Below are 27,298 nucleotides of genomic sequence, written 5' to 3'. Positions count from 1 at the left end.
ATGAATCATTCAACCATTGGCACGATTCTAAAGAACAAGGACAAGATCATGGGGCATGTGAAGTCTGCTGTGCCAATTATGTCAACAATAATATCGAGGAAGCGTGGAAAAGTGATGGAAGAGGTGGAGAAACTTCTCAGTGTGTGGATACAGGATCAGCATCAGTGTCAAGTCCCACTCAGCTTAATGCTGATTTAAGAGAAAGCTAAAAGCCTTTATGAAGACTTGAAGAAGAAACACAGTGAAGAATCAGAGGGTGCAACTTTTAATGTCAGCCATGGTTGGTTTCATTGCTTCAAGGCTAGAGCCAACCTTCAGAACGTAAAAGTAAGTGGCAAGGCAGCGAGTGCAGATACAGTAGCTGCCTGGGAATTTCCTGAAACACTTCCAGAAATTATTGATGAAGGCACATATTTACCCGAGTAGGTTTTTAATGTGGATGAGACAGGACTGTACTGGAAGGGGATGTCAGACCGAAGTTGCATCAGTAAGGAGGAAAAGTTGATGCCAGGTTATAAAGCAGCAAAGGATAGGCTAACTCTGTTGTTTGGTGACAATGCCTCTGGTGATGTGAACCTGAAGCCTCTCTTAGTTTATCATTCAGAGAACCCAAGAGCCCTTAAAAACATAGCCAAGGGCTCTCTTCCTGTTGTATGGAAGAGTAACCCCAAAGCCTGTGTTACACAGGCCATTTTCCAGGACTGGTTTTTCCACCACTTTATCCCAGAGGTAGAGAAATATTGCTTGGAGAAGGACATCCATTCAACATTCTTTTGCTGCTCGACAGTGCTCCAGGCCACCCCCCATTCATGGACGACTTTCATCCCCATGAATGTCAAAGTAGTGCATCTGCCACCAAATACCATGTCGCTTATCCAACCTATGGACCAGGGAGTTATAGCGACTTTCAAGAAATATTATTTACGTCACACTTTTCGTCAGGCAGTAAAGGTGAGTGACGAATCGGGAACAACTTTGTGACAATTTTGGAAGGACTATAACATCTACAAGGTCATAAAAAACATTGAATTTGTTTGGCGTGAGGTTACGGCGGTCACCATGAACGGGGTTTGGAAGAACCTTTGCCCACAGTTTGTTCATGATTTTCATGGATTTGAGAAGTTGGATGAAGAGTCCATAGAAGTCTTCAGCAACTTAGTGACCCTCAGCGAGAAGCTGCAGCTTGTTCCGCAAGAGGACGACTTCATTGAACTCTTTGCTGCGCAACACGAGGGGCTTACTAATGAAGACCTGATGGAATTGGAGGCCCAGAGAAAGCATGAGGAGAGACAAGAGGAAGAAGAAGTAACTGAAGAACCGAAGAGATTCACGACGTGGGAAATGGCAAGTGGGTTTTCTTTATTTGAGGAGACACTGTTAGTTTTTGAGGCACAGGACCCGAATGTAGAATGGTACACGAAGTTTGCAGGAGCCATTCAGAATGCAATCCAGTGCTACTGTGTCATCTATGACGAGAAAAAAAAAAAAAAAAAGAGCTGCTACCCAGACATCACTGGATCGTTTTTTCAAGAGGGTAGATAGAATTGAATCCAGCAAGGAACCAGAACCTGTGCCATCAACGTCAGGCGTGAATGAAATTGCAGCTTGCCCTCCATCTCCTATTGCTGATGATCCTTCAGCTCTACCATCTCCCACCTCCTCTCCCTCCTCCAGTCAGTAACTCTTCTTGCCTGTTCACTCGATGCCAGCCCCTGTATTCCAGCTGTTGTACTGTACTACTGTACTTTTCAAGGTACTGTACTGTAAGATTAAAAATGTTTTCTTTACTTTTCGTGTTTGTTTTTTATGTATTATTTGTGTGAAAAGTATTATAAACCTATTGCAGTACAGTACTATATAGCCAATTGTGTTAGTTGGGTACTTAGGCTAACTTTGTTGGACTTATGAACACATTGGACTTATGAACGCGCTCTCGGAATGGAACTCATTCATATGTAGGGGACTTACTGTATAGCATTTCCATTTGACTAGCAAGGCCTTTTGTTCGTCCCTGGATAGCCACCAAATCCAAGTTTACCCATCCCCAAATGGGAATGTCAGGTTGAAGAGTCACAGGACTTCTATGGGTCAGTAAGTAAGAAATTAGCAGGTTCCAAAAGGAATGTACTTGGTGACTGTGTCCGAAAGGTGATGCTGTTGTGCAGGAAACTGGCCTCCTCTGAGTAATCGTGACCACTGAGTCTATTTCTTCCCGTTTTCCTTTCTCTTCTTGGAAGCCTATAGGGTTTCTCCTGGACCATCTTGGAGGATTCAGGAATCACCTCTGTACATACAGCAATCCCTGAATGAGCGAATCCCCTCTGACACTTATGGGCATTCACAGTACAAACCTGTACAAACATCAGTACCAATTATACTTCCAGCAGTGGCAGCTCCAACAGCAGTACACTGAATTGACCCAAAGGACCCACCGTAGGGCCAATTTAATTTCCTGTCTCCACTTTAAACTTTGCTCATAGCCCGTCAGCTGAAATTGGGTACTTTCTTTTTCTTCCAGTTTTACTGAGATATAATTGACATTCAGCACTGTATAAGTTTAAGGTGTACAGCACAATGCTCACATACATCGTGAAATGATTATCACAGTAAGTTTAGTGAGTATCCATCATTTCATAGAGATGCAAAATTAAAGAAATAGAAAATATTTTTTCCTTGTGATAATTCTTAGAATTTATTCTCTTTCATATATAACATACAGCAGTGTTAATTATATTTATTGTGTTGTACATTACATCCCTAGTACTTATTTATCTTATGGCTGGAAGTTTGTACCTTTTGACTACCTTCATCCAATTCCCCTTTTATACCACCCCGTCCCATAACCACAAATCTGATCTCTATTTCTATGGATTTGTTTGTTTGTTTTTGAAGTATAAGTGACCTACAACACTATGTGAGTTCCTGTTACATGACATAGTGATTTGATATTTCTATAACATTTCAAAGTGATCACCAATATAAAGTCTAGTTACAATAAAGTCTAGTTACAATATGTCACCTTACAGACATAAAAACCTTACAGAGGTTTTTTTTTTTTTTTTTCCTTTTGATTCTCTGGAAGTTTTAATTTGTTCTGTCAATGAAACTCACACGGCATAAGGACTTAGGCCCTCAGGCTAGGCAAGACATCATGGCCCTTGGAAGAAGCACCAAGGCTGCCTGCAGGAGACGGTAAGATGGACTCTTGGTGGGAAAGGAATGAGCTACACAGATGAACCAAGGGAAGGTTTTAGGGGTCAGGGCCCAAGTGAAAAGGGGGATGAGGATGGACTGCCATAGCCTTAACCTAGTGCTTAAAAAGAAAAAATACCCTTCCCTTCGGTTATTAGGGAGAGGTATGAGTGGAGGGGTTTCTTATTGCTTGCCCCTCCATGGACCTATAGGATCTGAGAGCAGGGGAGAAGAATGCAAGCAGGCTGGTAGGAGAACCAGAGTGAGAAGTCACACAGTTCCCTGGGTGGAGGAGTCAAACCCTGGGCTTGGACTTCAGCCCCAAGGGCCAGAACAGCATCTCTTTCTTCTGAAGAGGTCAAGTTGCCTGAGCTCACAGGACTAGGAATGTCAGATTTCCAGCCCCTCCCGATCCATGCTTGTTGGGATTCCCTTGTGTCTCAAAAGCCTTGGAGCAGTAAAGAAAAGTTTCTTTCCAGGAATTTCTTTCCCAGTCAGTTAGCAGCCAACTTTTCTGGCAGAAATGTCCTTTCTGCCCAATCTGCCCCCAGGAGGGTGGGAATGTGGCTAGCCCTCAGGAAGTGTCCCAGAAGCTCATATGGCCCAGGATGGAGAATGTGCACCTTCTTCAGAGGCTCAGAACTCCCACTTGTCCACCTCCAGCTCTTCCAGGTTTGTTACCAGGCCAAAGATTCCACTGTGATCCTGAGACTGGCTGCCTTCAAAATTGGTGATGGGGGTGACAGGAAAAAGCAACTCAGGCAAAGCCTCTGAGGCACGTTGCTTGATCAGCTTGAAGAAAGAATGGTTCAGGAGGGTGCAGGCACTTGGTCTTACATCTGGGTTGTGCTGAAGGCACTGCTCCACAAAGTGGTGGAAGTGGGGTGAGAAGATGTGGTGATAGGGGTGGGACACTGAGTTGCCATTGGAGGTCCTGGGGGTGCTGGTGGTCAGGCTATCACTCAGGCCAGAGTTGGCCACTGAGCGCGAGATGCTCATGGTAAGCTCCTGGGCAGGGATGGTGCTGGTGTGCAGCAGGCAGGGCACAATGCCGTTCAGCTTCTCCAGTAACATCTGGGGGGCAGGCATATCCTTTAAAGGGGACATGGCTATTGGCCAGTTCACAGGCTGTGATTCCCACACTGTAGATGTCAAACTTGGTATCATAACCCTGAAGATTCTGCTGGAGGACCTCTGGGCTGAGCCAGGGCAGAACCTTGATACTGTACTTGGTAAAGTCGTGGACCACACGCTGCTGCTGCCCATGGCTGATCATGCTGAGGTTGCTGCTTAAACCGGACAGGTAGACCTTCCCATCTGTGGAGATCAGAACGTAGGTGCCTGGCTTTGACACTCCTGTGCATATATCCCATGTGGTGGATGTAGTCCAGGGCCTTGAGCACCCCCTGCAGGATGTAAGCAATTCCCAGCTCATTCATGCTGTCAATGAAGTGTGTACAGATGAGGTCCTTTGCAGAGACATATGCCATGAATGATGTGATAACCCACAGCTCATTGTCTGTAACAAAGGTGGCTTGATATGGCAGGATATTGGGATGGCTGAAGATCTTAGAGACATGGAGCTCCCCTTGCAAGTATGTCACCAGCTCATTGGAACAAGCTTCTAGGTTAATCCTTCGTACAGTCACATACTTTCCCATTGGTTTGTACCTTGCTAGATTCACTGTCATCAGGTCCTCGAATCCTTTGCCTGTAACGGTGAGTAGCTCATAACACCCTCCCTCTGGCAGAAAGCTACTCATGATCTCCTGTTTAGTGAAGGACGCTATCGACTCTGAGCTTGCCTCGTTGGTCTCCAAATGGTTCCAAATCTCTTAAGCCCTCAACAATGAACTTTTCCGAGACCAAATGGCTAATTCACTCTATTTACTTACAAGAAAAGACATGAGTTCCTAACATGTAGACCTACTTTAATTTCAAAAATTTAAACCCAGCTCCACCTCCTTGGTTTAAGGCTGTACCAACACCAGGCCAATTGCTGGGAGGCCAGAGTTATTAACAATATTCCCCATACTGTACATTTCATACCACTGATTCATTTATTTTGCAACTGGAAGTTTGTACCTCTTAATCTCCCTCACCTATTTCTTTCCTGCCTCCACCCCTCTCCCTTCTGGCAACCAACTCTTTGTTCTCTGTATCTATAACTCTGTTTCTGGATTCCACATATAAGTGAATTCATACAGTCTTTCTCTGTCTGACAATTTCACTTACCATAATACCCTCTAGGTCCATACATGTTGTTGCAAATGGCAAGATTTCATTCTATTTTATGGCTGAGTAATATTCCATTTATTATATATACCACATCTTCTTTATCCACTCATCTAAGTGGACACTTAGGTTGCTTCTATATCTTGGCTATTGTAAATAATGCTGCAATGAACATAGGGGGACATATATCTTTTTGAACTAGTGTTTTTATTTCTTTGAGATAAATATCCAGGAATGGAATTGCTGGTTTATATGGTAGTTCTATTTTTAATTTAAAAAAAAAAAAAAAACTCTCCATACTGTTTCCATAGTGGCTGCACCACCACCAATGGCATACAAGTGTTCCCTTTTCTCTGCATCCTCGTCAACATTTGTTAATTTATTGTCTTTTTGATAATAACCATTCTGATGAGTGTGAGGTGATATCTCATTGTGGTTTTTATTTTTTTTCATAAATTTATTTATTTTATATTTTATTTTTGGCTGCATTGTGTCTTCATTGCTGTGCTCGGGCTTTCTCTAGTTCCGGCGAGTGGGGGCTACTCTTTGTTGAGTGCACGGGCTTCTCACTGCAGTGGCTTCTCCTGTTGTGGAGCATGGGCTCTAGGCACGTGAGCTTCAGTAGTTGCAGCACGCAGGCTCAGTAGTTGTGGCTCACAGGCTCCAGAGCACAGGTTAAGTAGTTGTGGCGCATGAGCTTAGTTGCTCTGCGGCATGTTGGATCTTCCTGGTCCAGGGCTCAAACCTGCGTCCTCTGCATTGGCAGGCAGATTCTTAAACACTGCTCCGTCAGGGAAATCCCTACCATACTGTTTTGATGACTGTAGCTTTTCTTTCTCAAGATTGTTTTGGCTATCTGGGGTCTTTTGTGTTTCCATACAAATTTTAGAATTATTTTTTCTAGTTCTATGAGAAATGTCATTGGTATTTTGTCAGGAATTGCATTGAATCTGTAGATTGCACTGGGTAATATGGTCATTTTAACAATATTAATTCTTCCAATCCATGGACATGGTGTATCTTTCCATCTGTCTGTGTAGTCTTCAATTTCTTTCATCAGTGATTTATAGTTTTCTGAGTACAGGTCTTTTACCTCCTTAGTTAGAAGTATTCCTAGGTATTTTATTCTTTTTGGTGTAATTGTAAATGGGCTTGTTTTATTAATTTCTCTCTTGCTGACAGTTCGTTTTTAGTGTATAGAAATGCACCAGATTTCTGAAATTGGGTGATATTTTTACCTTATGGGAAAACAGACCAAGGGGTTTAATGTGTGTGGATCAGGAGCTACTGCAACAGCTTCAGGAGATCATGGTATTCCAGAAGGGAGAGCAGGAAGTGCTGGGTGGCAGGAGAGGCTAGTTCATGGCAGGGGGCAGGCAGTTGGAAGACTTTCATTTTCTCTTGGCCTCTGGCTTCAGGGTTGGAGTGCCACTGCCTCCTCCCTCATGAACCTCCAGCATCAGTCCAGGGAGAACCTGAGCCCAGGACCATTTCTCCCCCAGTCCACACTGCATCCCTGGGTGCCTTCAGCCACCCCTGCCTGCATCCATCCACAGGACTGGGTAAGATGCTGACATGGACATTGGGTCCTACAGAGCTGTAAGGGTTTGAGATCCTCAGCTCCATGAAGTTCCCAGCATACTCTGCTATTTCATCAAAGCAGCTGAGGGTGGAGTGTGGATGGGAGAGAGGGATAGGGAGCACAGGGTCAAAGAGTGGGTCTGTGCCAGTAAGCAAGGCTTTGTGTTTGTTCACTTTGGGTTTGAATGCCATTTGTGGGGCTCAATCAAATAAACTTGTAATGTTTTTGGCTTATCTAAAGCTCTATTCCAAACATCCTGGCTGATGCCATTTATTTCAGCTTTGGGGACCCTTTGATTCAGCAGCCTCATCCACATTGGCTTTTGGGTGGGGCTGTGCAGCTTGCTGCCCCATTGTCATAACATCCTTCCTCCTCCTGCACGGGGGAGAGTGAGCAGGAACCAAAGCACCATTCAGGTGGCTTGTTTCAATCCTGCCTCTCACTGCTTAGCCTCGTTGACAGGTAGGACAATGTGAGACGCTCACTCTAGCCACCCTTACCCTGCCACCCACTGTTTGGGTGAGAGGATTCACTAACATGTGCCAGGGAGTCTTTTCATATCCCCTGATCTGGTCCACAGGGTCCTTTGTCCTTCCTATTCCAGAAAGCCATATCTCTGTCAGCACCCTATCCTCATTGCCAAAACTGTCAGGGTCTGGCATTTGAATTTACCCTGCTGATAAGTGAATAATTAGCCTCTTACTGTTTCATAGATGCTGGCCAAGATGAGACTCTAGTGACAGAGACAAAGGACTTTATTACACACGGCACATTAAGCAGCATAAGCATAATGTTTACATTGGCTCCCTTGCCCCCCCAAGTCCCACAGGGGCAGCATGGAGGGCCCCAGTAGATGCCATGCATACAATGGGTTTGTGTTGCATCTGAGGAACACTGAGCTTGGGGAACCCACCTGTTTTATAGCAGGAAATAAGCAAGCCTGCTTTTTGTCCTAGAGGGAGGTATTACTTCATCCCTCAAGGTTGCTCACTACAAACACAAGCCTGAGAAATGGCAAAGAGCAGTTAGGACCCTGTATCCTTGGGATACCCAGGAAGACTGGGCAGGGATGCCAGGGCTCATGGCCGGTTGCCTCTCCTAGTAGTTCCTACTCCATGTCCATTTCCAGGCCACGCTTGTCTCTTTTTTAAAAGCTCCGTTTCTCAGTCCTGATCAGCAGTTTCTGCTGCCCTTCTCAAGTCTGCCCAGACTGGATCATGGCAGCAGAAACAAAGAAAAGAGAAACTCAAGCTCTTTTTTTTTCCCCCACACTGTGGCACATGGGATCTTAGTTCCCCTACCAGGGATCATATCCACATCCCCTGCATTGGAAGCACAGAGTCTTAACCACTGGACCTCCAGGGAAGTCTCCCCAAGCTCTTTTAAGATCACAGATGCAAAAGACTTAAACAGATCTTAGCAGATCAAATACAGCAGTATATTTAAAGAATAATATATCATAACCAAGCTTTTCTAACATATAAGGATGGCTCAGCATTAAAGTTTATCAATATGTATTAACAGACGCAAGGATAAATTTCATTCATTCATTTAGCAGATACATATGGGCCCAAGGTTGACAAAAATGACAAAATTCCAGCCCTCAATGAACTTACATTCAAGTGAGAGACACAGACAGAAAACAAAGAAACAAATACATAATATGACATCTAGTAGTGACTGGTAAAACTGAGAAAATAAAGCTCCAGTGAAGTGATAGATATCAGCAGTTTCACATGGTTTCACCTAATATATATGTGGGAATTTAATATTTGACAAAAGTAGAAATTCTTATCTGGAGGAACAGATAAATGATACTGGGGCAATTAGCTAAACTTTCAGAAAAAATAAACGTAGGTATTTATATTTCACCTTTTATAAAACTACATTTCAGATAAATTAATGACCTAAACCAGAGAAACACACAAGACCATAATAGCATTAGAAAAAATATTGGAGAATATGCTTATCACCTTAAGGTACAGGAGGCCTTCTGAAATGAAAGCTAGAGCATTGGAGACAGACTGACACATTTCTTTCTGTATCATGTGGAAGGAGAGCAGAAGTGGTGTGTGCAACTGGCAGGAAGTGTCATTAAAGGGCTGGGGGCCTCTGCTCGCCCTCTTCCCTGTCTTCCTTCTTGCTGGGTGGAATGCATAAATGGTGCCTGGAGCTGGAATAACTGTCTTGAATCAACTTGGGAATGAAGACCTTGCAAGGTGGACCAACAGGATAATGAAGTCTGAATCTCTGACAGGATGGAGGCCAATCCAGCCCTGAACCAACTATCACTGAACTCTTATGTGAGCAAGAAATAAAGCCCTTTCTTGTTTGGGTTGTTGTTATGTTGTGCACTATCACTTTGCACCTGAATCTAATCCTAACTGATACACCTTCTCAGCCCTAGGTGAAAGATCATGATTGTTTGTGTAAGCCACTGGTTCTCAACTCTGGTTAACTTTTACAGTCATCCAGGGAGCTTTTAAAGAACAATAAAAGGATAAAAAGGAGCATATGTGGCTGTGAGTGTTCTTTCTCCCCCTTTCTAGCTTTTTTTTTTTTTTTTTTTTTTTTGCGGTACTCGGGCCTCTCACTGTTGTGGCCTCTCCCGTTGCGGAGCACAGGCTCCGGACGCGCAGGCTCAGTGGCCATGGCTCACGGGCCCAGCCGCTCCGCGGCATGTGGGATCTTCCCGGACCGGGGCACGAACCCATGTCCCTTGCATCGGCAGGTGGACTCTCAACCACTGCACCACCAGGGAAGCCCCCCTTTCTAGCTTTGAATCCAGAAGTGTTGTCCAGAGCCACAGCAACCATATATGGTGAGTATGAGGCACCAAGGATGAGGATACTAGACAATACACTAAGGCTGGCAGAGTGAAAATTTCGAGAGCCTGGATCTCAGGGTGCATCACCACACAACTAAACCAATCCCAGTAACTCCTTACCTTCAGAAAAGAAGTGAAAAAACCCAACAACCCTTATTTGTTTAATGAGTTTTCTGTTTATTGCAGCAGGTCACATTCATAACAGAAACATGTACAGGTGTTTTGGATGCACTTTTGTAACATTTATCATGTGTACAAAAAAAATTGTATACGAATGTACACAGCAACATCGCTGGTAATAGCCCAGACTAGAAATCACCTAAGAATCCATTGACGTGAGAAAACCTCAATAAATTTAGTAAATTCACATTATATAATACTATGTAGCAAAGTAAAACAATAAGTCTGCTCATTTTCTAAAACATGGTATCTTAGATCTCTAAGACATGGTGCTGAGGGAAAAACGTAAATTATAAGACAGTAAGTATATAGAGTATGAAACCATTTATTCTGAAGCGCACACCCATACACTAAAAACAATACTATATATTACTCCGTGCGTGTAAGGGGGTGTGCTTGCATATGGAAAACGTTTCGGGGGAGACAGCTAGCTGCCTATAGGGACAGGGCAAAAGGATTGGGGCTGTGGCTGGGGTGGTAAGAAACTTTGGCCTTATTTATAATTTATAAATTTTTAAAAAAGGAATGTAATCATTTATCTACTGTCCAATTAAAAATACTCAAGCAAAATTTTATATTAAAATTAACAAGAGGGGCTTCCCTGGTGGCTCAGTGGTTGAGAATCTGCCTGCTAATGCAGGGGACACGGGTTCGAGCCCTGGTCTGGGAGGATCTCACATGCCACGGAGCAACTAGGCCCGTGAGCCACAACTACTGAGCCTGTGCGTCTGGAGCCTGTGCTCTGCAACAAGAGAGGCCGCGATAGTGAGAGGCCTGCGCACCGCGATGAAGAGCGGCCCCCGCTTGCCACAACTAGAGAAAGCCCTCGCACAGAAACGAAGACCCAACACAGCAAAAATAAATAAATAAACTCCTATCCCCAACATCTTCTTAAAAAAAAAAAAAAAAGGTAATAGTCTAAAATTAACAAGAAAAAAGAAGTTCTACTTTTTGGGGGCTCTTCCCACTGAAATCACCTTTCTCATTCTCTGCCATCTCTGACCTCTTGGTCTCTCCTGTTCATCAAGAGCAGGCCCCAGCTCCTGGATCCTAGCCTTTCTCCTGCCTCTGCCATGACACTATCCTAGGTGACTCCCACGGGGACACAGATGACCCAATGTAGGTCTGAGTCCTCTCTGCAGAGGTCTCCTTGAGCTCTCTTTGGGATCCACTCTCATAGTCCCATCTGGGACTCCTCTATCACTGGCATCTGCTCCATTTCCAAAACGGCTGGTGAAGACACCCTCCTTTCCTTCCATCTTACTTGCTCAGTGACTCCCACGAGCACTATTCTGACTATTTTGGGATCTTTGATCCTTTTCTCACCTTTCTATCCATTAGATCACTGTCTTCACTTCCCTCCCGATCCCATTTTGCCAACACCCTCAACTCTCTTGTACCTCTCTCTGGCAAAATACATCTTTAGATGAACCCAAGTGTTGGCTTTCTCCATGAAATCACACATAATCATATCATGGTAAATTCATGGTCACCATTCCAACGGTGTCCTTAGTATTGCTCATTAATCCCTCTCCATTTCTCTCAGCTCTAGAACTTGAACCAATCTTACTCACTACTCCTTACTGTACCTCATCTCTTCAAACATGCCTGCTCTCCTCACTGGGTCCCAGTGCACCATGGCCATTCTCACCTTCACAGAATAGTAGCTGCCTTCTCCAGTTCTTTTTTGCCAGCTGGTGCATCCAGTCCAACTGCTTCTGGTGTTGGTCATTAACTGCTCATAGCTACCCCCTTCTCTGGGAGGGTTGTCCATGGTCAATGGAGCCTCCAAGAGCCAGAGATGCCTGGAAGATTAGCCCATGCAGGGCTGAAGCAGAGTTACTAAGCCTTGCCTCAAATTGGGACAACCCTGAGACATCATTCCTGCTCCAGGGCTCCCCAGAACAAGCTGAGGTAGACTCCAGCTGAGGCTACATCTTGCTGAGCTCCATCCCCTGCCCTCTTCTTAGGAAAGGATTCTAAATGCACAAACCAAAACAAATAGGATTACAAATAAAACTCATTACACTGATAATAATAATGCAACCTTGTAATACAGTGCTATTTGTGCTGCTTTATTAGTGCATTAAATAACAAAATCTAGCATTAGGTCAAATAATGTCAAAGTAGAGATCAGAGTAAAGGATATTTCAGGATATCTGCCACAACTGAAATGCGGTATGAATTATAATTTCTATTAGTGACAAAGTCAAGGGTACTAAAGGTAGCACTACAATTTCACTCTACATTCATAATGATAGGAAATACTAAATTTCAGTTAGAGTTTAGTGAGAATAAAGATGTGATTTTTTTTGATTTTCCCCTTCCAAGTTCATGGTACTGGTTTCTATTCATGGACACCTGGAGCTCTGGTTAGGACCCCATTCTGGACAATTTATAGGCCTAGGAAACTGACATTCAATTCATCCAGCCTCATACTGAACACTCATATATGCTTCATAACAGTTAGAAGGGACAAGATGGTTTAACCTCCCTCACCTGCCCAAGAGTCTGGTTAAGGAACTTTTCAAGGGTCCTGACTGAACTTCCCTATTCTCAGGTAGTATCAGCGAGAGATGCCTTAATAGGGACTCGAAGTCCAGGAGAACTCACCAAACTCACCAGAAGAACACAATGGCCTTAGACAGTGATGGTCACATTTCCTTGGCCTGAATCAACTGGCATCCTTCATCAATTCCTTTCACCCTTTTGACAACCACATGGTGTTATACCAATTAGCAGATGTTGTTTGTCAGGCTGGGCTCAGATCTGTGCAGAATTTAGGGATGGAAATAATGTTGTTGTTGCCCTCAAGAAAATTAATATTTTCTGGGATGAAAAATAGATTATCAGAAATTAGACCAAGACGGCACTCTCTTCTTTCCCACCCTAAATTTCCTAAAGTAACAGAAAATATGGTTTTTAAAAAGTGTAAATCTCCCACTTTTTCTCCATTAGAAAGAGTAACATTTGGGGCTTCCCTGGTAGCGCAGTGGTTGAGAGTCCGCCTGCCAATGCAGGGGACACGGGTTCGTGCCCCGGTTCGGGAAGATCCCACATGCCGCAGAGTGGCTGGGCCAGTGAGCCATGGCCACTGAGCCTGAGCGTCTGGAGCCTGTGCTCCGCAACGGGAGAGGCCACAACAGTGAGAGGCCCGCGTACCACAAAAAAAAAAAAAAAAGAAAGAGTAACATTTGGAAGAGAAAAATGGTGGTGGATGGCAATAGCAGTGTGGAACCGGTAACTAGGGAGTCTAAGGAGGCAAGATGGTGTGAATGTTTTCTGGTTTTGATTCTGGAGATGGAGGAGTATGTCATATTAATATTATACATTGATAAATTATTCAATTAGCTACAATATTAACAGCTTTTTCAGGTGTTCAAGCACTTTTCATGTGTTCAGGTTTCTTACGCATTTATTATCTAATTTAAATCTTTTCACCCAACAGTAGAGAATGTCCTTCCTAAAGGAATGCAGAAAAGAGACACAAAGCTTGTGCTTGATCCCCAAGATTAGAACCACTGCATTCTTTCCCTTGGGCTGGGAGAATGCTCTGCACCTTTTTGGATGGATTAGGTATACAAATCACCTAGTTAGTGGTTCGTAAATCTGTGTGTATTACCTGGGGGAGCCTGTTAGACATGTATTTTCTGGCGCCCCAATTCTGAGATTTGGATTCAGCAAGTCTGGGGTGACACTCATAAGTCTGCACTTTTAACAAGTGCCCCTGGTCCACTTGTGTCGTCTGTTTTAGCCATGTCGTTTGTAAACAGCATGTGACTGGAAATTTAAAAATAGGTCTTCAATTCCCTTTTAGTCACACTTACAAGCTTGTAATTTCTGTCTCCAATTACGATCCTGCTCAGAGGAGTTCAGGCCTAGGATACACTATTAGGGAAACAACTGTCAGAGCAAAGAACAAGCCCACCTAGGAAAAAACAACAAGGAAACTTGATTAATACAGAGTAACCGGGCAGGCTAGGAGACTGAAGAAGCCAGACACACACACCTTCTCCCATGGATTGTGTGGCGTTCATGAATGCCTTTAGTGTCGGACATACGATTGTTCAGTGAGAATTGATTAAAAGAATAACAAATACGTGGACACATAAACATTAAGAAAAGACAGATTCTCCAGTATTGTTTTTCAACTTGTTATTAAACTCGTTTGATAAAATAAAACCTCATATTCGCCTTTAATGTTATTTTGAAGTTTCAACATAAATACGGTGTCTGAAAATAAAGCAATAGACAAAGCGGCGCTGTGCAGCATCACGGTCCAAGGGAAGTGGTGAGTAGAAATGGATGAAGGCGGAGGAAGAAGAAACGGAGGAAGAAGAACGGATGGGAGGTTTCGGCTGGAGAAAATGAGCTTACCTCCCAGCATCAGTCCCGGACCGGAAATAGGGGCGCCGGGCCGCGCTGGCTTCCGGCGTCATTTCGCCGCGACTTCCTGTGGAGAGCATGGCGGCCCTTGGCGGTGTCCGCTGGGTGACCCGAGTGAGGCCCGGGGCATGCTGGGGTAGGCGGGAGGGCGGCGGGTTTGTACCGGGCTCACCGAAGTATTCGGGGAGCGAGGCTCCCAGATCCGACCTCAAAGGTTTATGTGACTGTCGTAGACGCTGGTCGCCGCCCCGAATCCCGGGGCATGGAGGAGCCTGTGTACCTCGGCCGTAGTGCAAGCCGCCTCGCGGAGCCAGGTAAGTGCAAGTCCGGCTCCGGTCTGGCCCACGCCCCGACCCCTCCTCTCCTGGCCTACCCCAGGACTCCTGCCCCAGCCCCAGCTCTAGCTCTGCTGACCCCGCTCGCAGGGCGAGGACGTGAGGGTGGAGGGCGCCTTTCCCGTGACTATGCTACCGGGAGACGGCGTGGGGCCTGAGCTGATGCACGCTGTCAAGGAGGTGTTCAAGGTGAGTGGCCTGGGGGAGTCAGCCAGCAGGGGCGATGGCCTGGGTTGGAAAGGACTTACTCGATTCTGACCCTGCGATTTTTGACACCTGCCCCTGAAGGCTGCCTCTGTCCCAGTGGAGTTCCAGGAGCATCACCTGAGCGAGGTGCAGAATATGGCATCTGAGGAGAAGCTGGAGCAGGTGCTGAGTTCCATGAAGGAGAACAAGGTGGCCATCATTGGTATGCGTGCCTCCTTGCTACCCCACCCATGTTAGTTAAAATCAAACGAATAAATGTTCATTAATCTTACCTCAGCACACACATAATACATTAACTCTCCCGATCTCCCACCACTGGATTGGTGGCCATCAGTGAGAGCCCAGTTGGAAACCCAGGAATTGAGAGATCGTGTGCCTCTCATGCTGTCTATGCAGGAAGGCTCCATGAGTTTGTAGTCTGTCATGGGGCTACATTATGGGTCGCCAAGTCTTGTTAACTGTGTTTCTAGAATGCCATTTCTAGCTGCTTCTTTTCTTTTGTCTTCCCTTCTGCTTTCCTACTGTAATCACCTCATTAGATTTTTTGGCTTTCATTTCTGCCCCTATAGTCCATCCTCTACAGCTCTTTTCTTGGAAAAACCAGCATGACTTTCAGGCCCAGCCTTAGTGTAGGAGAGTAAGCTCTTTATGAGCTGACCCTCAGCTTTTCTGCCTTTGTTTCTACAACACTTGTTGTGTGCTTTGGTCACACCAGACTATATTAGTTTCCAAATACATGTACTGTCTTGACTTTTGCTGTTTCTTCTGCCACAGTGTTCTCCTTTTGGTGCCACCTGTCAGAATCTTCCTCACTCACTGTATTAGTTTCCTAGGGCTGCCATAACAAATTACCACAAACCTGGTGGCTTAAAATAACAGAAATGTATTCTCTCCCAGTTCTGGAGGCCAGAATCCTGAAATTAAGGTGTAGGCAGAGCTCCTTCTGAAGACTTGGGTAGAATCCTTCCTTGCCTCTTCCAGCTGTTGGTGGCTCCTGGCAGCTGCTGGTATTCCTTGGTGTTTCTTGGCTTCTGGATACATCAGTTCAGTCTCTGTCTCTGTCTTGATATGGTTTTCTCTACTCTGTGTCTGTATATCTGTTTCTTCTTCTTTTCTTGTATAAGGACTTGTCATGGGGTTTAGGACCTACTTGGATCCAGTGTGATTCCATCTCAAGATCCTTAACTTATTATATCTGCAGACACTGTTTTCCCAAATAAGGTCACATTTACAGGTTCTGGGGGTTAGGACATGGGCATATCATTTGGGTGGTTCACTATTCAACCTAGTACACTCACTCAGCCTAAGGTCTGGCTGAAGTGCCAGCTGTTCTATGATACTTCCTGATGTTACCAGAGGGAATTTCTTCTCTGTGCTCCTGTGCGTGTTGGTAATATCTCTCCCATTGTATTTATCATTTCTTTCATATTAACTGTCTTCCCCCAATGCATTGTTTGCCCCTTGAGGACAGGAATTTGTGTTTTTTGGTTGATATCCCTAGTACCTGACACATGATATTCAATAAGTGCTGGTTGAAAAGATGTCAAATACATAGACATAGAAACATCAAGAAAGGTCATGGATCCCCTAGATTGTTTCTCAACCTATTAAACCCAGGCTGCTTTTTTTTTTTTTTTGAATATATTTATTTATTTATTTATTTTCGCCGCACTGGGTCTTAGGTGCGGCACACGGGATCTTTAGTTGTGGCATGCATGTGGGATCTAGTTCCCCGACCAGGGATCGAACCTGGGCCCCCTGCATTGGGAGGGGCGAGTCTTACCCACTGGACCACCAGGGAAGTCCCGAAACCCAGGCTCTTTGATAACATGAGAAAATTCTTTTCTGTCCTTTTAGGTCATTTTGAAGTTTCAACATAAATTAAATTTGGTGACTAGAAGTGAAACAGTGGGCAAAATGTTTCTGGTTTTAACTACATTATTTTCCTTTGCCCCGTGCCTCCAGAGGCATTTAATGTCACTCATTTGGGAGTGGGAGATGGGAGTCTGGGGGGGATCACTGAGGGGATTGGACACCAATCTGGGTTCCCTTGGGCTTGGCCTGTGCCTAACCACCCCCCACCTCAACTTTGTTTATGCAGGAAAGATCCACACCCCGATGGAGTATAAGGGGGAACTAGCCTCCTACGATATGCGACTGAGGTAGGTGGTGGGAGGACATGGGTGAGTGGGGTACTGGGGCACCAGGCACAGTGCTCATGGCTCTGCCCCATCCCCAGGCGTAAGTTGGACTTGTTTGCCAACGTAGTCCATGTGAAGTCACTTCCTGGGTACAAGACTCGACACAACAATCTAGATTTGGTGATTATTCGAGAGCAGACAGAAGGGGAGTACAGCTCTCTGGAACACGAGGTGAGGCCCTAGAAATCGCAGAGGGCAGGGGTGAAGGGGGGAGAGAGGCACAGCTCCTTCCCTTTTTTCTAGCGTCCCCCAGCTGCTTCTCTCTTACGCAGAGTGCGAGGGGCGTGATTGAGTGCCTGAAGATTGTCACTCGAACCAAATCTCAGCGGATCGCAAAGTTCGCCTTTGACTATGCCACTAAGAAGGGGCGGGGCAAGGTCACAGCTGTCCACAAGGCCAATATCATGTGAGGGACGTGGCTTTGCATGGGGTAGGTTCATGGGAAGGTAGCTCCCTGCACTCTTTCGGCTGAATGTTCCCTTTGGTCCATGGACAGGAAACTGGGGGATGGGTTGTTCCTGCAGTGCTGTGAGGAAGTTGCTGAACTGTACCCCAAGATCAAGTTTGAGACAATGATCATAGACAACTGCTGCATGCAGGTGAGGCCCTCCCGGTGTCCCCATTCTCAATGCTGAGCAAGGCAGGGAATAGGATTTACGTCTCCTCCATGCCCACATTTTGCTCCCAGCTGGTGCAGAATCCTTACCAGTTTGATGTGCTGGTGATGCCCAACCTCTATGGGAACATTATTGACAATCTGGCTGCTGGCCTGGTTGGGGGAGCTGGTGTGGTCCCTGGTGAGAGCTACAGTGCAGAGTATGCAGTCTTTGAGACGGTGAGTGAAGTCACCACCTCCCTCAGCCCTCTCTGTGCCCTTCTTCTGACCTCAGGTCCCCTTGATAGCTCTCCCCCAGTGCATCCTCCTCCTAAGTGACCCTGGCCTGCTTCTGTCCTCCCAACCCTTACATCTTCTCGGTGTTCCTGGCTTGACCTTTCATCCTAATGCCCTTCCCTGACCTCAGCTTCTGCAGAATGTCTGCCCCCAGTGACTCTGGCCTGCTTCTCTTTCCACAGGGTGCCCGGCATCCATTTGCCCAGGCGGTGGGCAGGAATATAGCCAACCCCACGGCCATGCTGTTGTCAGCTTCCAACATGCTGCGGCATCTCAAGTAGGTCACTGTCAGCCCGGGGAGGCAGCTGGCTGTTGTTCGGGGAGCACAGGTGGGGAAATCAGGGGGATGATGTGGGGGGAATCTCAGTTTCTTTCTGTCCACATTGACAGTCTCGAGCATCATTCCAACACGATTGCAGATGCGGTGAAGAAGGTGATCAAAGTTGGCAAGGTGAGTTTAGAAAGGCTGTGGGGTTTAGGGTCTCGGCAGGACTTTCTGGGGAACCTGAGTTGGGGCCTCCTTTCCCTCCAGGTCCCAAGAGCCTCTGCTCTCTGCTTTTCCCCCAGTCCTGTCAGGGCTGTTCATTTCCCTTCTCTTGGCTGTTTCATCCTCTTGATCTCTCCTTTGCCTCCTAGTTCCCATCTGCTATTCCCTCTTTCCTGCTCCGTCCATTGGCACTTTAATTGGCCATCTTAATGCAGAACTTGCAGCTTCCTATCTAAGGGGAGATGGAGGAGCAGAGGGAGATAGCTGGCAGGATGAGGCACCAGTGCCACTTCCTCCACACCTGGAAGCCCATCATCTGCCATTCCCCTGCCAGTCATCTGTGCTTCCACCTGGTCTTCTCTATTTCCCCCGAGGCATCCTTCTCCTGTCTCCAATCTGCATTTCCCTTCTCACTCATGCTCAGCTTCCCACCATCGCCCAGGCCACAGCAGAACTCGGAACAGTGGCTCTGGCCCTCAAAAGACAGGAATGGATGGGTCCATGCTCTTCCAAACCTGGCCACCTCCTTGCATCTCTGCTGCATTGTCTTCTTTTTCTGGCCTTGTCACCCTCTTTGGATTCCATTTCCATCATACTTCCCTGCCTTCATGGGCTCTCTTTTCTTCCCCACGGCTGTTGCCGGTGGTGGCTGTAGGTGCGGACTCGAGACATGGGCGGCTACAGCACCACAACCGACTTCATCAAGTCTGTCATCGGCCACCTGCACCCCTATGGGGGCTAGAGCCCTTTATTCCCTCCAGCCTCACAAGGACCATACACCTCCCTTCAGTACAGTGGACCAGAGAAGAGCCCTAAACCTGTAGACGATTATCACCTTCTGGGCAGAGCCTAGGTTGTCTGGGGCTGGCTTCCTTAGGGAACTTAGGTGGTGGGGGGTTAGGGATGGGGCCCAGGCCACAGAGGTGATGACAGTTCTCCCCCACAGGTTCGAACTTCTCACATGGGTGGTTATGCCACCTGCCAAGACTTCACTGAGGCGGTCATTGGTGCCCTGTCCAACCCATAGGTCCCACCATGTAAGGTGTCCAATAAAACATATGACATGATATGACTCGTGAATTTGTTTTTATTTTTATTGGGCTATAGGGGATGGGCTGGGAAATATCTCTGTAAGTAAGTTATGCCCTACTAGGGAAATGTCCATTCTAATTTTCCTGGGATAGCTTTCGGAGCTTTTTCTTTTTCTTGGAGCTGCTGTTCTTGCTGGCAGCAGCCTCTTCAGGTCCACTGCTAAGAGGCTCCTCCTTGGCAGAGAATTTCCTCTTTTTCTTGGGGACCCTCTTGTTTCCTGACTCTTCAGGGTCACTATCTGGTTCCTCTTTGGGGAATGATTTCTTTCTCTTGGTAAGACTTCCACTGCCAGCTGTCTCTTCAAGATCACTAACCAGCTCCTCCTTGGGAAAAGATTTCTTTTTTTTGGGTTTGGAGGAGACAGATGGGTCTTCCATTCCATTCTCCTGAGGAGCCTCCTGGGGCTTTTGCTTTTTCTTCTTTTTGGGTCTTTCACTTGTCTCCTGATGGCAGAAAGGGAAAAATGGGCATGAAAGAGTGTCATCCATTGTATGAACACGCGCACACACCCCGTTAGAATTCCAGCTGTTAAGTACCCAGGGCAGAAAGACTGGTGGATAGAAATGGTGTTAAAATTGTCCAGTGTTTCTGGGATGATTTTTAAATTGTATGGCTCTAACTCTGGAAATGCATGTCAAAGGTGACACCCCCCCCCCCCCCGCCCCCCGGCCAATCACTTAGAAGGTAGGGAGAATACACAATTATCTAAACCCAATAAGTAATTTACAGAAAGCCCTACCATGCTGGTTGCAAAAGAATCATGACACCAAGTTCCAGAGTGGACCCTGAAACATTGGCAGACTGGGCACAACAATCCCAGGGAGAATGATTCTAACATAGCACACTGGAGCCCTCCCTGCCCTCAACCCCCAGTATGAAATGCTACCATTTCTAGATATGTCTGGGAACAAGCAGAGCAGGAATTTACACTACCCACAGTTGAGGACTCCTGGGAAGCAGCCAAGGACAGAACACACTAGCCCAGTGAACAGGTGTTGCTACAAACCAGCGCTCTGGGCTCTTGAGCGAGTTCTCTCAGCACCTATCTCCTTCCTATAGAATCAAGAGGTAGTTTTAGAGGTTTCAGATCCTTATTTCAGTCCAAAAGCCTGTATTCCAGACCTTGACTTGAGGTGGCATATCCTCTGTTCTGCTGTTTTCTGTCCTATGGCTTAAGATCTTCACCCAGGGGTAAGGGCTGTCTACTACTGACCTCACATTCCTCCAGAGTACTACTGCTGTTTTCTGAAGACGCCAGGGCAATCGCAGCCAGCCTTTTCTTTTCCTTCTTCAAGCGTTTCTTCTCCTGTTTCTCCAGCTTTCTAGTAATCTCAGCAGCCGCTTCCTCTGCCTGGCCAAAGAAAAGTGCTGAGAAGGCTTGAAGACCTCTGGTTCCCCAGGTCTCTCTCTTGGCTTTATTGGATCAGGCTCATTAAATCAGTTTTATGCCTCCACTCTACATGGTCAGGCTAAGACAGTTCATCAACTCCAACAGCCAGCTCTGGTTCTCCCCACCTGACCTGACCCAAACTGACCTGAACCATTGCCTCCTTCATGACATCCAGATTCTTTCGTGGAATCTCTCCGGTCTCATAGAAGGACAGCCGCTCCTCAACTTGTTCTCGAAGCTTCTCCCCAAATACACTGGTAGGTACCTCTGGATATGCATGTAAGTAAACATAGCACGTCAGTCTCTAAAGGGACAAACTACTCACCACCCCCAGTATTCCCTCTACCCTCAGCTTCACTCAGACCCAAAGTTATCAACACTCACTAGGTGAACTGCTGTTGACGAAAAATACTGCCATCATTGTAGAAGCTGCTAGGGTAGTCAGCCTCCCTCCCTCCCAACTGCCAACTTCCCCACCCATACCAGAGAAGCAATCGATTCGTGAGGCAATACTGCATTTGTTTGCCAGGTATCGGGAGATGCGGCCTTTGTTCTTGGCAGCTGCTCGGCCAATGAAGGTAGAGTGGAAAATGAGTCCATATTTTGGGGTGTTACCCCTTGTCTTCAGGGCTCTGGGAGAAGAATATTCAGCGGAGAGTTTTAAGATCAGAAATTTCAACCGCGTTAGCTAAGGCAGCGCCTCCCTTCCCCTCTTCCCCGTTTCCAGGTAAGCCTCAGGCCGGGATGGGTCTCTACCCCACCTCATGCCAAGCCACCACTCCCAGAGGCAGAGGGAAGGCATCCAATGTCGCTGACCTGGAAAGTTGGTCCCTGTGCTGGGCCCAGGGAATCACTCAGACACCAGGACTGGCCATCACCCCCATAGCAGAGGCCTGTACAGGTCAGGGAGCCCTGGTCAACCATCACCGTGATCCCCAAACAAGCAGTGGGCACCAGAAGTGGCACCTGAGTGTGGGCAGGTGCCCTCACTGGTACCTGAACAGGGCCTTTTCAGCCCCAAGGATCTGCACTGTGGATGCTGGATACTTGGCCAGATTGGTGAGACTGCCAGCGTGAGCAATGAGACGTGCACCTACCTGGAGAAGGATTCAAGGAATTAGAGAAGCTGGGATTGCCAACCTACCAACTGCATAATCCTGCTTCACCTCCTCCCCATCAAGTACAACTGAGGAAGATATGATGGGTCAGGACATACAGCAATACAAATATACATGGTAATTCCTTAATCCCCCATTTTTTGGTTTCCCATGACGCACCGCTTCCCCAATCAGGGCGGATAGGCTGGGGGCTACTTGGCTCATCTTGGATCGCAGGTAAGTGTGTAGGCTTTGGCGGTACTCTGACAAAGACACCACACGACTGGAGAAGCTCTCGATGTTTATCAAGTCAATGGCTGATATGTCCATGCCTAAGGGACATCAAGTATGAATGCAGGAGCCCAGTATTCAGAGCCCTGTACCTTATTTTGGCTGCCAAGCTCTATACTGACCCATGGAGGACCGCGAGGCATCCAGAATAGCCTTAGCCTTGGCTGCATCCATTGTCAGCTCCTCCAGCTTCTCCAACTTTTCTTCATTCAGCTCCCTTCGGTTTCCAATGAACTGAGCAAGGCGGCAGTATGTAGCATTGTCATTGATGATCTTTACCAGCTCAGGAAAGTGATATCCATACCACTCCCTGCAAAGAGCCACAATCACTCCATGGCCCAGCTGCCAAGTCTCAAAGCTATAGCCTCAGCCCTCTCCAGATCTACTCTTTGCCTGGAGGAAACCGGAACAAATCAGATCCAAAACCTCAACTCCATGTCCCCCCATTCACAATACAGACCAGGCAAAGGGCCTGGGCTGAGGTGTATATGAGGTGCGTTTACTCTGCCTCCTCTTTCTATACAGTCAGTGTAAGAACACAGCCTGTGGTAAGCACCAGGAGGCCCAGCTCCACCCCACGTGGTTCTACCCACAGGAGCCAGTCCTGATTTCAAGATTCAAAATTAGCTAAACCACAGACCCAAGACCTTGTTTCTAAGGGGTCACCCCTGCACTTTACCTGACACGCATGGAGAAGGTATTGATGTCCTTATCCAGCTGGTCCAGGAGGCTAATGGACTGGATAATCATATTGTCCACTCGGTTCACATTAAACTTAACTTTGGCACGAGAATAGCTGTGTCCCAGCCCCAGTTGGGCTTTACAAGCAGACAGATCAGTCAGACCCTTCACCAGGTTGTGGAAGTGCAGACGGACTCCTGGAGGAGGGCAAGACTGTGAGCAAGGAAGGGCTGAGCTAGCTCCTGCACCCACGGGCACCAGCCAAGCAGGAGGGCTTCCAAAAAGCAACCTTAAGCCTAATGAGTTTCTAGACACCCCCACCCAGAATTCAAAAATGTCAATAGATGGTCTCACCTCGAAGGATCTCGGCTATGACACCTCCAGTCTGGCAGTTGTACCCTAACTCCTCTTGTATAGCAGCACCTATCTTGGGGTCCCCAACCCCCAGGAGCACTTTCTTCTTTTTGGATGGTAGGTGAGTCTCCAAGAGCAGGCGGAGGTCCTCATGAACAACACCTCAGGGCAAAGAACAGAGATCCCACTAACATGCTGAAGGATGCTTAAATTATAAAAAGGAATCCTGTCCCCTCAACTGATCACTGACAGACTGATCTTACGTTGGTCTTGCAGAGCATGCTAGGATGGTGTGCCTAGAGCCCTCCCCTTCAGGCTTTGCTCAGAGACATGGAGACATCAGTGATTATACTCAGGGGATTGACAGACTCAGGTCATCACTGCAAAGCCTGCATCAACCATGGGAGGAACACGACTCGGGCCCAATAACGTAAGTATAAAATACATTACTGAAAGCTTAAAAAACACCCTGGAGCACAACAGCATTTAGTACTGGATTTACCTTCTGGGACCAAACCTCTTTCTCTTGGGTTTTGGTATCCAAATCAATTGAACAAAGTAGCAGAAAACCACATTTGATTGGGTCTAGTATTATACCAGTCCCCCCACCCCAGCCAGATTTCATTTAGGAATCATTTATCACTACAGTGCCCACAAGAAATAAAGCCTACATCCTAGACTGTGCAATTTAAAAGGTTAACAGTAGCAGGTTATCTCCCTAAAATACTTAGTGGCAAACTCACCTTCAGACACAGCGTTGGCATTTTCCAAGGCAACCTGGGACGAGGAAAAGGGACAAAAAGCCACGAGACGAACGATGTTGTGGAACTTGCCCAGGTTCAGCACGCACTCCTCCACCTGGGGGAGAGAAAGACGATGAGTAGTTTCCTTCCCTCCTTCTTGCCTCTAGGGCGCAGTAAAGCAGCTGCAGGTCTGGACCAACCGAACACTTTAAAAATGAACGGATCACGGGCCCTAAATCCCGGTTCCGCTTCATCGGTACGGGGTGGAGTCCGGGAGACTTACTTTCTTATATTTTTGCATTTTTCATACAGAGTTTTATTTGCTCTTTACGCAAAAATGAAAATCTGCATTTTGTAGAGAGTGCACACAGATTCGAATGCGGGAGACTTAAATGCTTCTGACACGATTCTAATCACGAATGCAGGTAAGCACCCCCTGCTCTTGAGCTGTAGCGCACAGCGCACCCCCCAACGCGCGGCCGGCCACGTGGGAGCGCGCGGTGCATGCTGGGGCCCGCGCTGCCCGAGGGGCTGCGGCGCGGCCGGGAGAGCCCACCGCGTCCACTCACCTGCGGCAGCAGCAAGCTTATCTCCTCTACTTCCTTCAGCGCCAGCAGCGCGTAGCCAACCGCATGCTCGAAGAGCACGTGCAGCAGCACCTGGAAAAGGAGCCGGGGCGCGAGCGTCAGCGCGGCCCCCGCGTTCGCCTGGCTTCGATCCCCGGGCAGGCCCGGGCCCCGGCCAGAACCCAGGCCCAAACCATGGCCTCCGCCTCGCCGGCAACCCGCAACCACTCCTCACCATGGCGCTCGCTCCTGGCCCGGCTCGCACTGCGGCGAGCGGGTTCTGGAGCGCAGAACCAGGCTCCGGAGGCCGCGCCCCCGCGTCGTCGGCCAATCAGAGGCCGGGGACTGTACCTTTCCGCGCCTTCGGAGGGGGTTCGCCGGGGTGGTACGGCCCGCAGGGCTGGGGCGCAAGTGCGGACTAGCGGGCTTTTTCCGGCCTCGGCTGAGGCTTGGTTGTAGGGGACGCGCGGGGCCGAGGGGGCAAAACGGTTTGGAAAGGCTCTTTTCCGGATAACTGTCCAATCCCTCATGTTTTCATCCTGTAAATTACGGGCAGCAGAGCTCTGTGGAATCCGGGCTGGAGGCCCCCGCGCGGGCCGCGGCGATCCTTGCGGGCAGAAACTATTGCGGAGCCCACTGTCTTCAGCGCCGGGGATCTCTGGACCCAGGCAACCTCATGACCCCTTTCGGCCCCGCCGGGCACTGGGGACGACCCTGTCTGGAGCCCCGGGTCCGCGCGCCCTCCCCTCCTTACCGGGACGGAAGCGGGGCCTGGGGTGGGCTGGCGCAGACCCTGAGGCATCGTGATTCCTAGTGGCTGGCTTCGTGCTTTTAAATTGTTTTTTATTTCTTCTTAAAAATAAGGGCGTCAGACGCTGAAGTAAGAAAGAACGATGATCCCGCCTCTTCCTAGGTCGGTTTCTCGTTCCCTGCTTCTGCAGAACCCTGCTCCTTTTGCGGGGCCACGTGTCGCTCGCCCCAGTGCACGGCCCTAAATTCTTAACACCCGGTTAGCTCCGAGTGAACTGGAGCTGCTTCCGTGTCCTCGGGGCAGCTTTTGGGCACTCGGGCGACTATTTTGAAATTACTTTTGCTTTAATAATTAATATTAGAGTTATAAATCCAAATCCTGGTTACCCCAAAGTGGTATATATGCTGGTAAATTTAAAAGTAAGTCATCTTAAGGAGATTTTTTTATAACTTAAATTCCCACAGCTAACGTGCATTTATAATTTTAAGGTATTTTCTTAAGCAGTTCAGTTATTTGACAAGATCCAATTACTGAGCTCACTCTTTTTTTGTAATTATTATTTATTTTATCTATTTATTTTTGGCTGCGTTGCGTCTCTGTTGCTGCGCACGGGCTTTCTCTAGTTGCAGAGAGCGGGGGCTACTCTTCGCGGTGCGTGGGCTTCTCATTGCGGTGGCTGCTCTTGTGGAGCATGGGCTCTGGCGTGCAGGCTTCAGTAGTTGTGGCACAAGGGCTCAGTAGTTGTGGCTCACGGGCTCTAGAGTGCAGGCTCAGTAGTTGTGGCGCATGGGGTTAGTTGCTCCGTGGCATGTGGGATCTTCCCAGGCCAGGGATCAAACCTGTGTCCCTTGCATTGGCAGGCAGATTCTTAACCACGGCACCACCAGGGAAGTCCCTGAGCACACTCTTAAAACCTAATAAACTTTACTTAATCTTAAATCTTAAAATCGCATAGTCTCAATATTGCTTGCAAATGTGCTTGAATTTTGTTACATGTATCCACTTACAGTCATGAGTCTGAATCAGTCACTCCATCTCACATTTTAAAATGGAATTGCAAAATTAATCTATTACATCAGAATATTAAATTGTCTTAAACATTATAATTACCAGATTAAATAGAAGTTTCCAAAATGTGATGGAAGGGCTTCCCTGGTGGCGCAGTGGTTAAGAATCAGCCTGCCAACGCAGGGGACACAGGTTTGAGCCCTGGTCGGGGAAGATCCCACATGCCATGGAGCAGCTTAGCCCCCGTGCGCCAGAACTACTGAGCCTGCGCTCTAGAGCCTGTGAGCCACAACTACTGAGCCCACATGCCATAACTACTGAAGCCCACGCACTTAGAGCCCATGCTCCGCAACAAGAGAAGCCACCACAGTGAGAAGCCCGTGCACTGCAACGAACAGTGGCCCCCGCTCGCTGCAACTAGAGAAAGCAGTTTGCAGAAATGAAGACCCAATGCAGCCAAAAATAAATAAATTTAAAAAAATGTAATGGAAAATGTTAATGCTATGACTGATTTACTTTGTACTTCTGTACTTAATCCTAAATATTCCTGGGGTTACAGGTGCTTATCTACTAAGGTAGGGGGTTTCAAAGGAGAAATTGAACTGGGATTGCAGAATTAATTTAGACATTCTTGGCCAGCATTAAAAAAGTAGGATGAAAGAATATATGAAATAATAATACATCACATAGAGTAAGGAGTATTGATTTATAAAACTTTTGTCTCAAACATACATATGTATACATGTAAATATACACATATACATGTATATACAAATATATATACCATATATGTAAGTTATA

At 47.1% G+C, this 27,298-nt stretch overlaps 2 protein-coding genes, 1 long non-coding RNA gene and 1 pseudogene across 6 annotated transcripts; 1 reads left to right on the top strand and 3 right to left on the bottom strand.

Annotated features, from left to right (window-relative positions):
* Positions 1-3,751: 3,751 nt before the first annotated feature.
* LOC307198176 (STE20-related kinase adapter protein alpha-like) lies at positions 3,752-4,955 on the bottom strand (annotated as a pseudogene). The gene has a single exon. The product of its transcript is annotated as an STE20-related kinase adapter protein alpha-like (transcript).
* A 5,290-nt stretch (positions 4,956-10,245) lies between these two features.
* Positions 10,246-14,398, bottom strand: LOC307198874. 2 transcript variants are annotated; one of them, XR_013831708.1, is made up of 3 exons: positions 13,844-14,398; positions 12,630-12,785; positions 10,246-11,844 (listed from the first exon to the last, which is right to left on the bottom strand). It is a non-coding gene; the product is annotated as an uncharacterized lncRNA (long non-coding RNA). The 2 variants fall into 2 exon arrangements; XR_013831709.1 differs by having other exon boundaries at positions 10,246-11,821.
* Positions 14,399-14,468: 70 nt separating this feature from the next.
* Positions 14,469-19,590, top strand: IDH3B (isocitrate dehydrogenase (NAD(+)) 3 non-catalytic subunit beta). 2 transcript variants are annotated; one of them, XR_013831519.1, is made up of 13 exons: positions 14,475-14,516; positions 14,636-14,716; positions 14,828-14,926; positions 15,026-15,146; positions 17,046-17,106; positions 17,184-17,316; positions 17,418-17,551; positions 17,642-17,744; positions 17,834-17,980; positions 18,220-18,314; positions 18,428-18,488; positions 19,180-19,377; positions 19,471-19,590. XR_013831519.1 is itself a non-coding variant. In XM_079944300.1 (12 exons), the coding sequence occupies exons 1-12, from the start codon at positions 14,481-14,483 to the stop codon at positions 19,264-19,266; spliced, it is 1,158 nt and encodes a 385-aa protein (XP_079800426.1). In that variant the 5' UTR covers positions 14,469-14,480; the 3' UTR covers positions 19,267-19,561. The 2 variants fall into 2 exon arrangements, 1 of the variants encoding a protein (XP_079800426.1); XM_079944300.1 differs by having other exon boundaries at positions 14,469-14,516; positions 19,180-19,561.
* A 4-nt stretch (positions 19,591-19,594) lies between these two features.
* Positions 19,595-25,555, bottom strand: NOP56 (NOP56 ribonucleoprotein). The gene is made up of 12 exons (XM_079944299.1): positions 24,974-25,555; positions 24,742-24,831; positions 24,173-24,287; positions 23,430-23,591; positions 23,074-23,272; positions 22,517-22,704; positions 22,284-22,435; positions 22,003-22,103; positions 21,490-21,638; positions 21,152-21,273; positions 20,830-20,967; positions 19,595-20,059 (listed from the first exon to the last, which is right to left on the bottom strand). Exons 1-12 carry the CDS (start codon positions 24,974-24,976, stop codon positions 19,691-19,693), a joined length of 1,788 nt encoding a protein of 595 aa, XP_079800425.1. The 5' UTR covers positions 24,977-25,555; the 3' UTR covers positions 19,595-19,690.
* Positions 25,556-27,298: the final 1,743 nt, after the last annotated feature.

This window comes from Stenella coeruleoalba, assembly GCF_951394435.1.
Source record: "Stenella coeruleoalba genome assembly, chromosome: 15".
In the NCBI taxonomy this organism is placed as follows: domain Eukaryota; kingdom Metazoa; phylum Chordata; class Mammalia; order Artiodactyla; family Delphinidae; genus Stenella; species Stenella coeruleoalba.
This window is presented reverse-complemented; position numbering and strand designations above follow the sequence as displayed.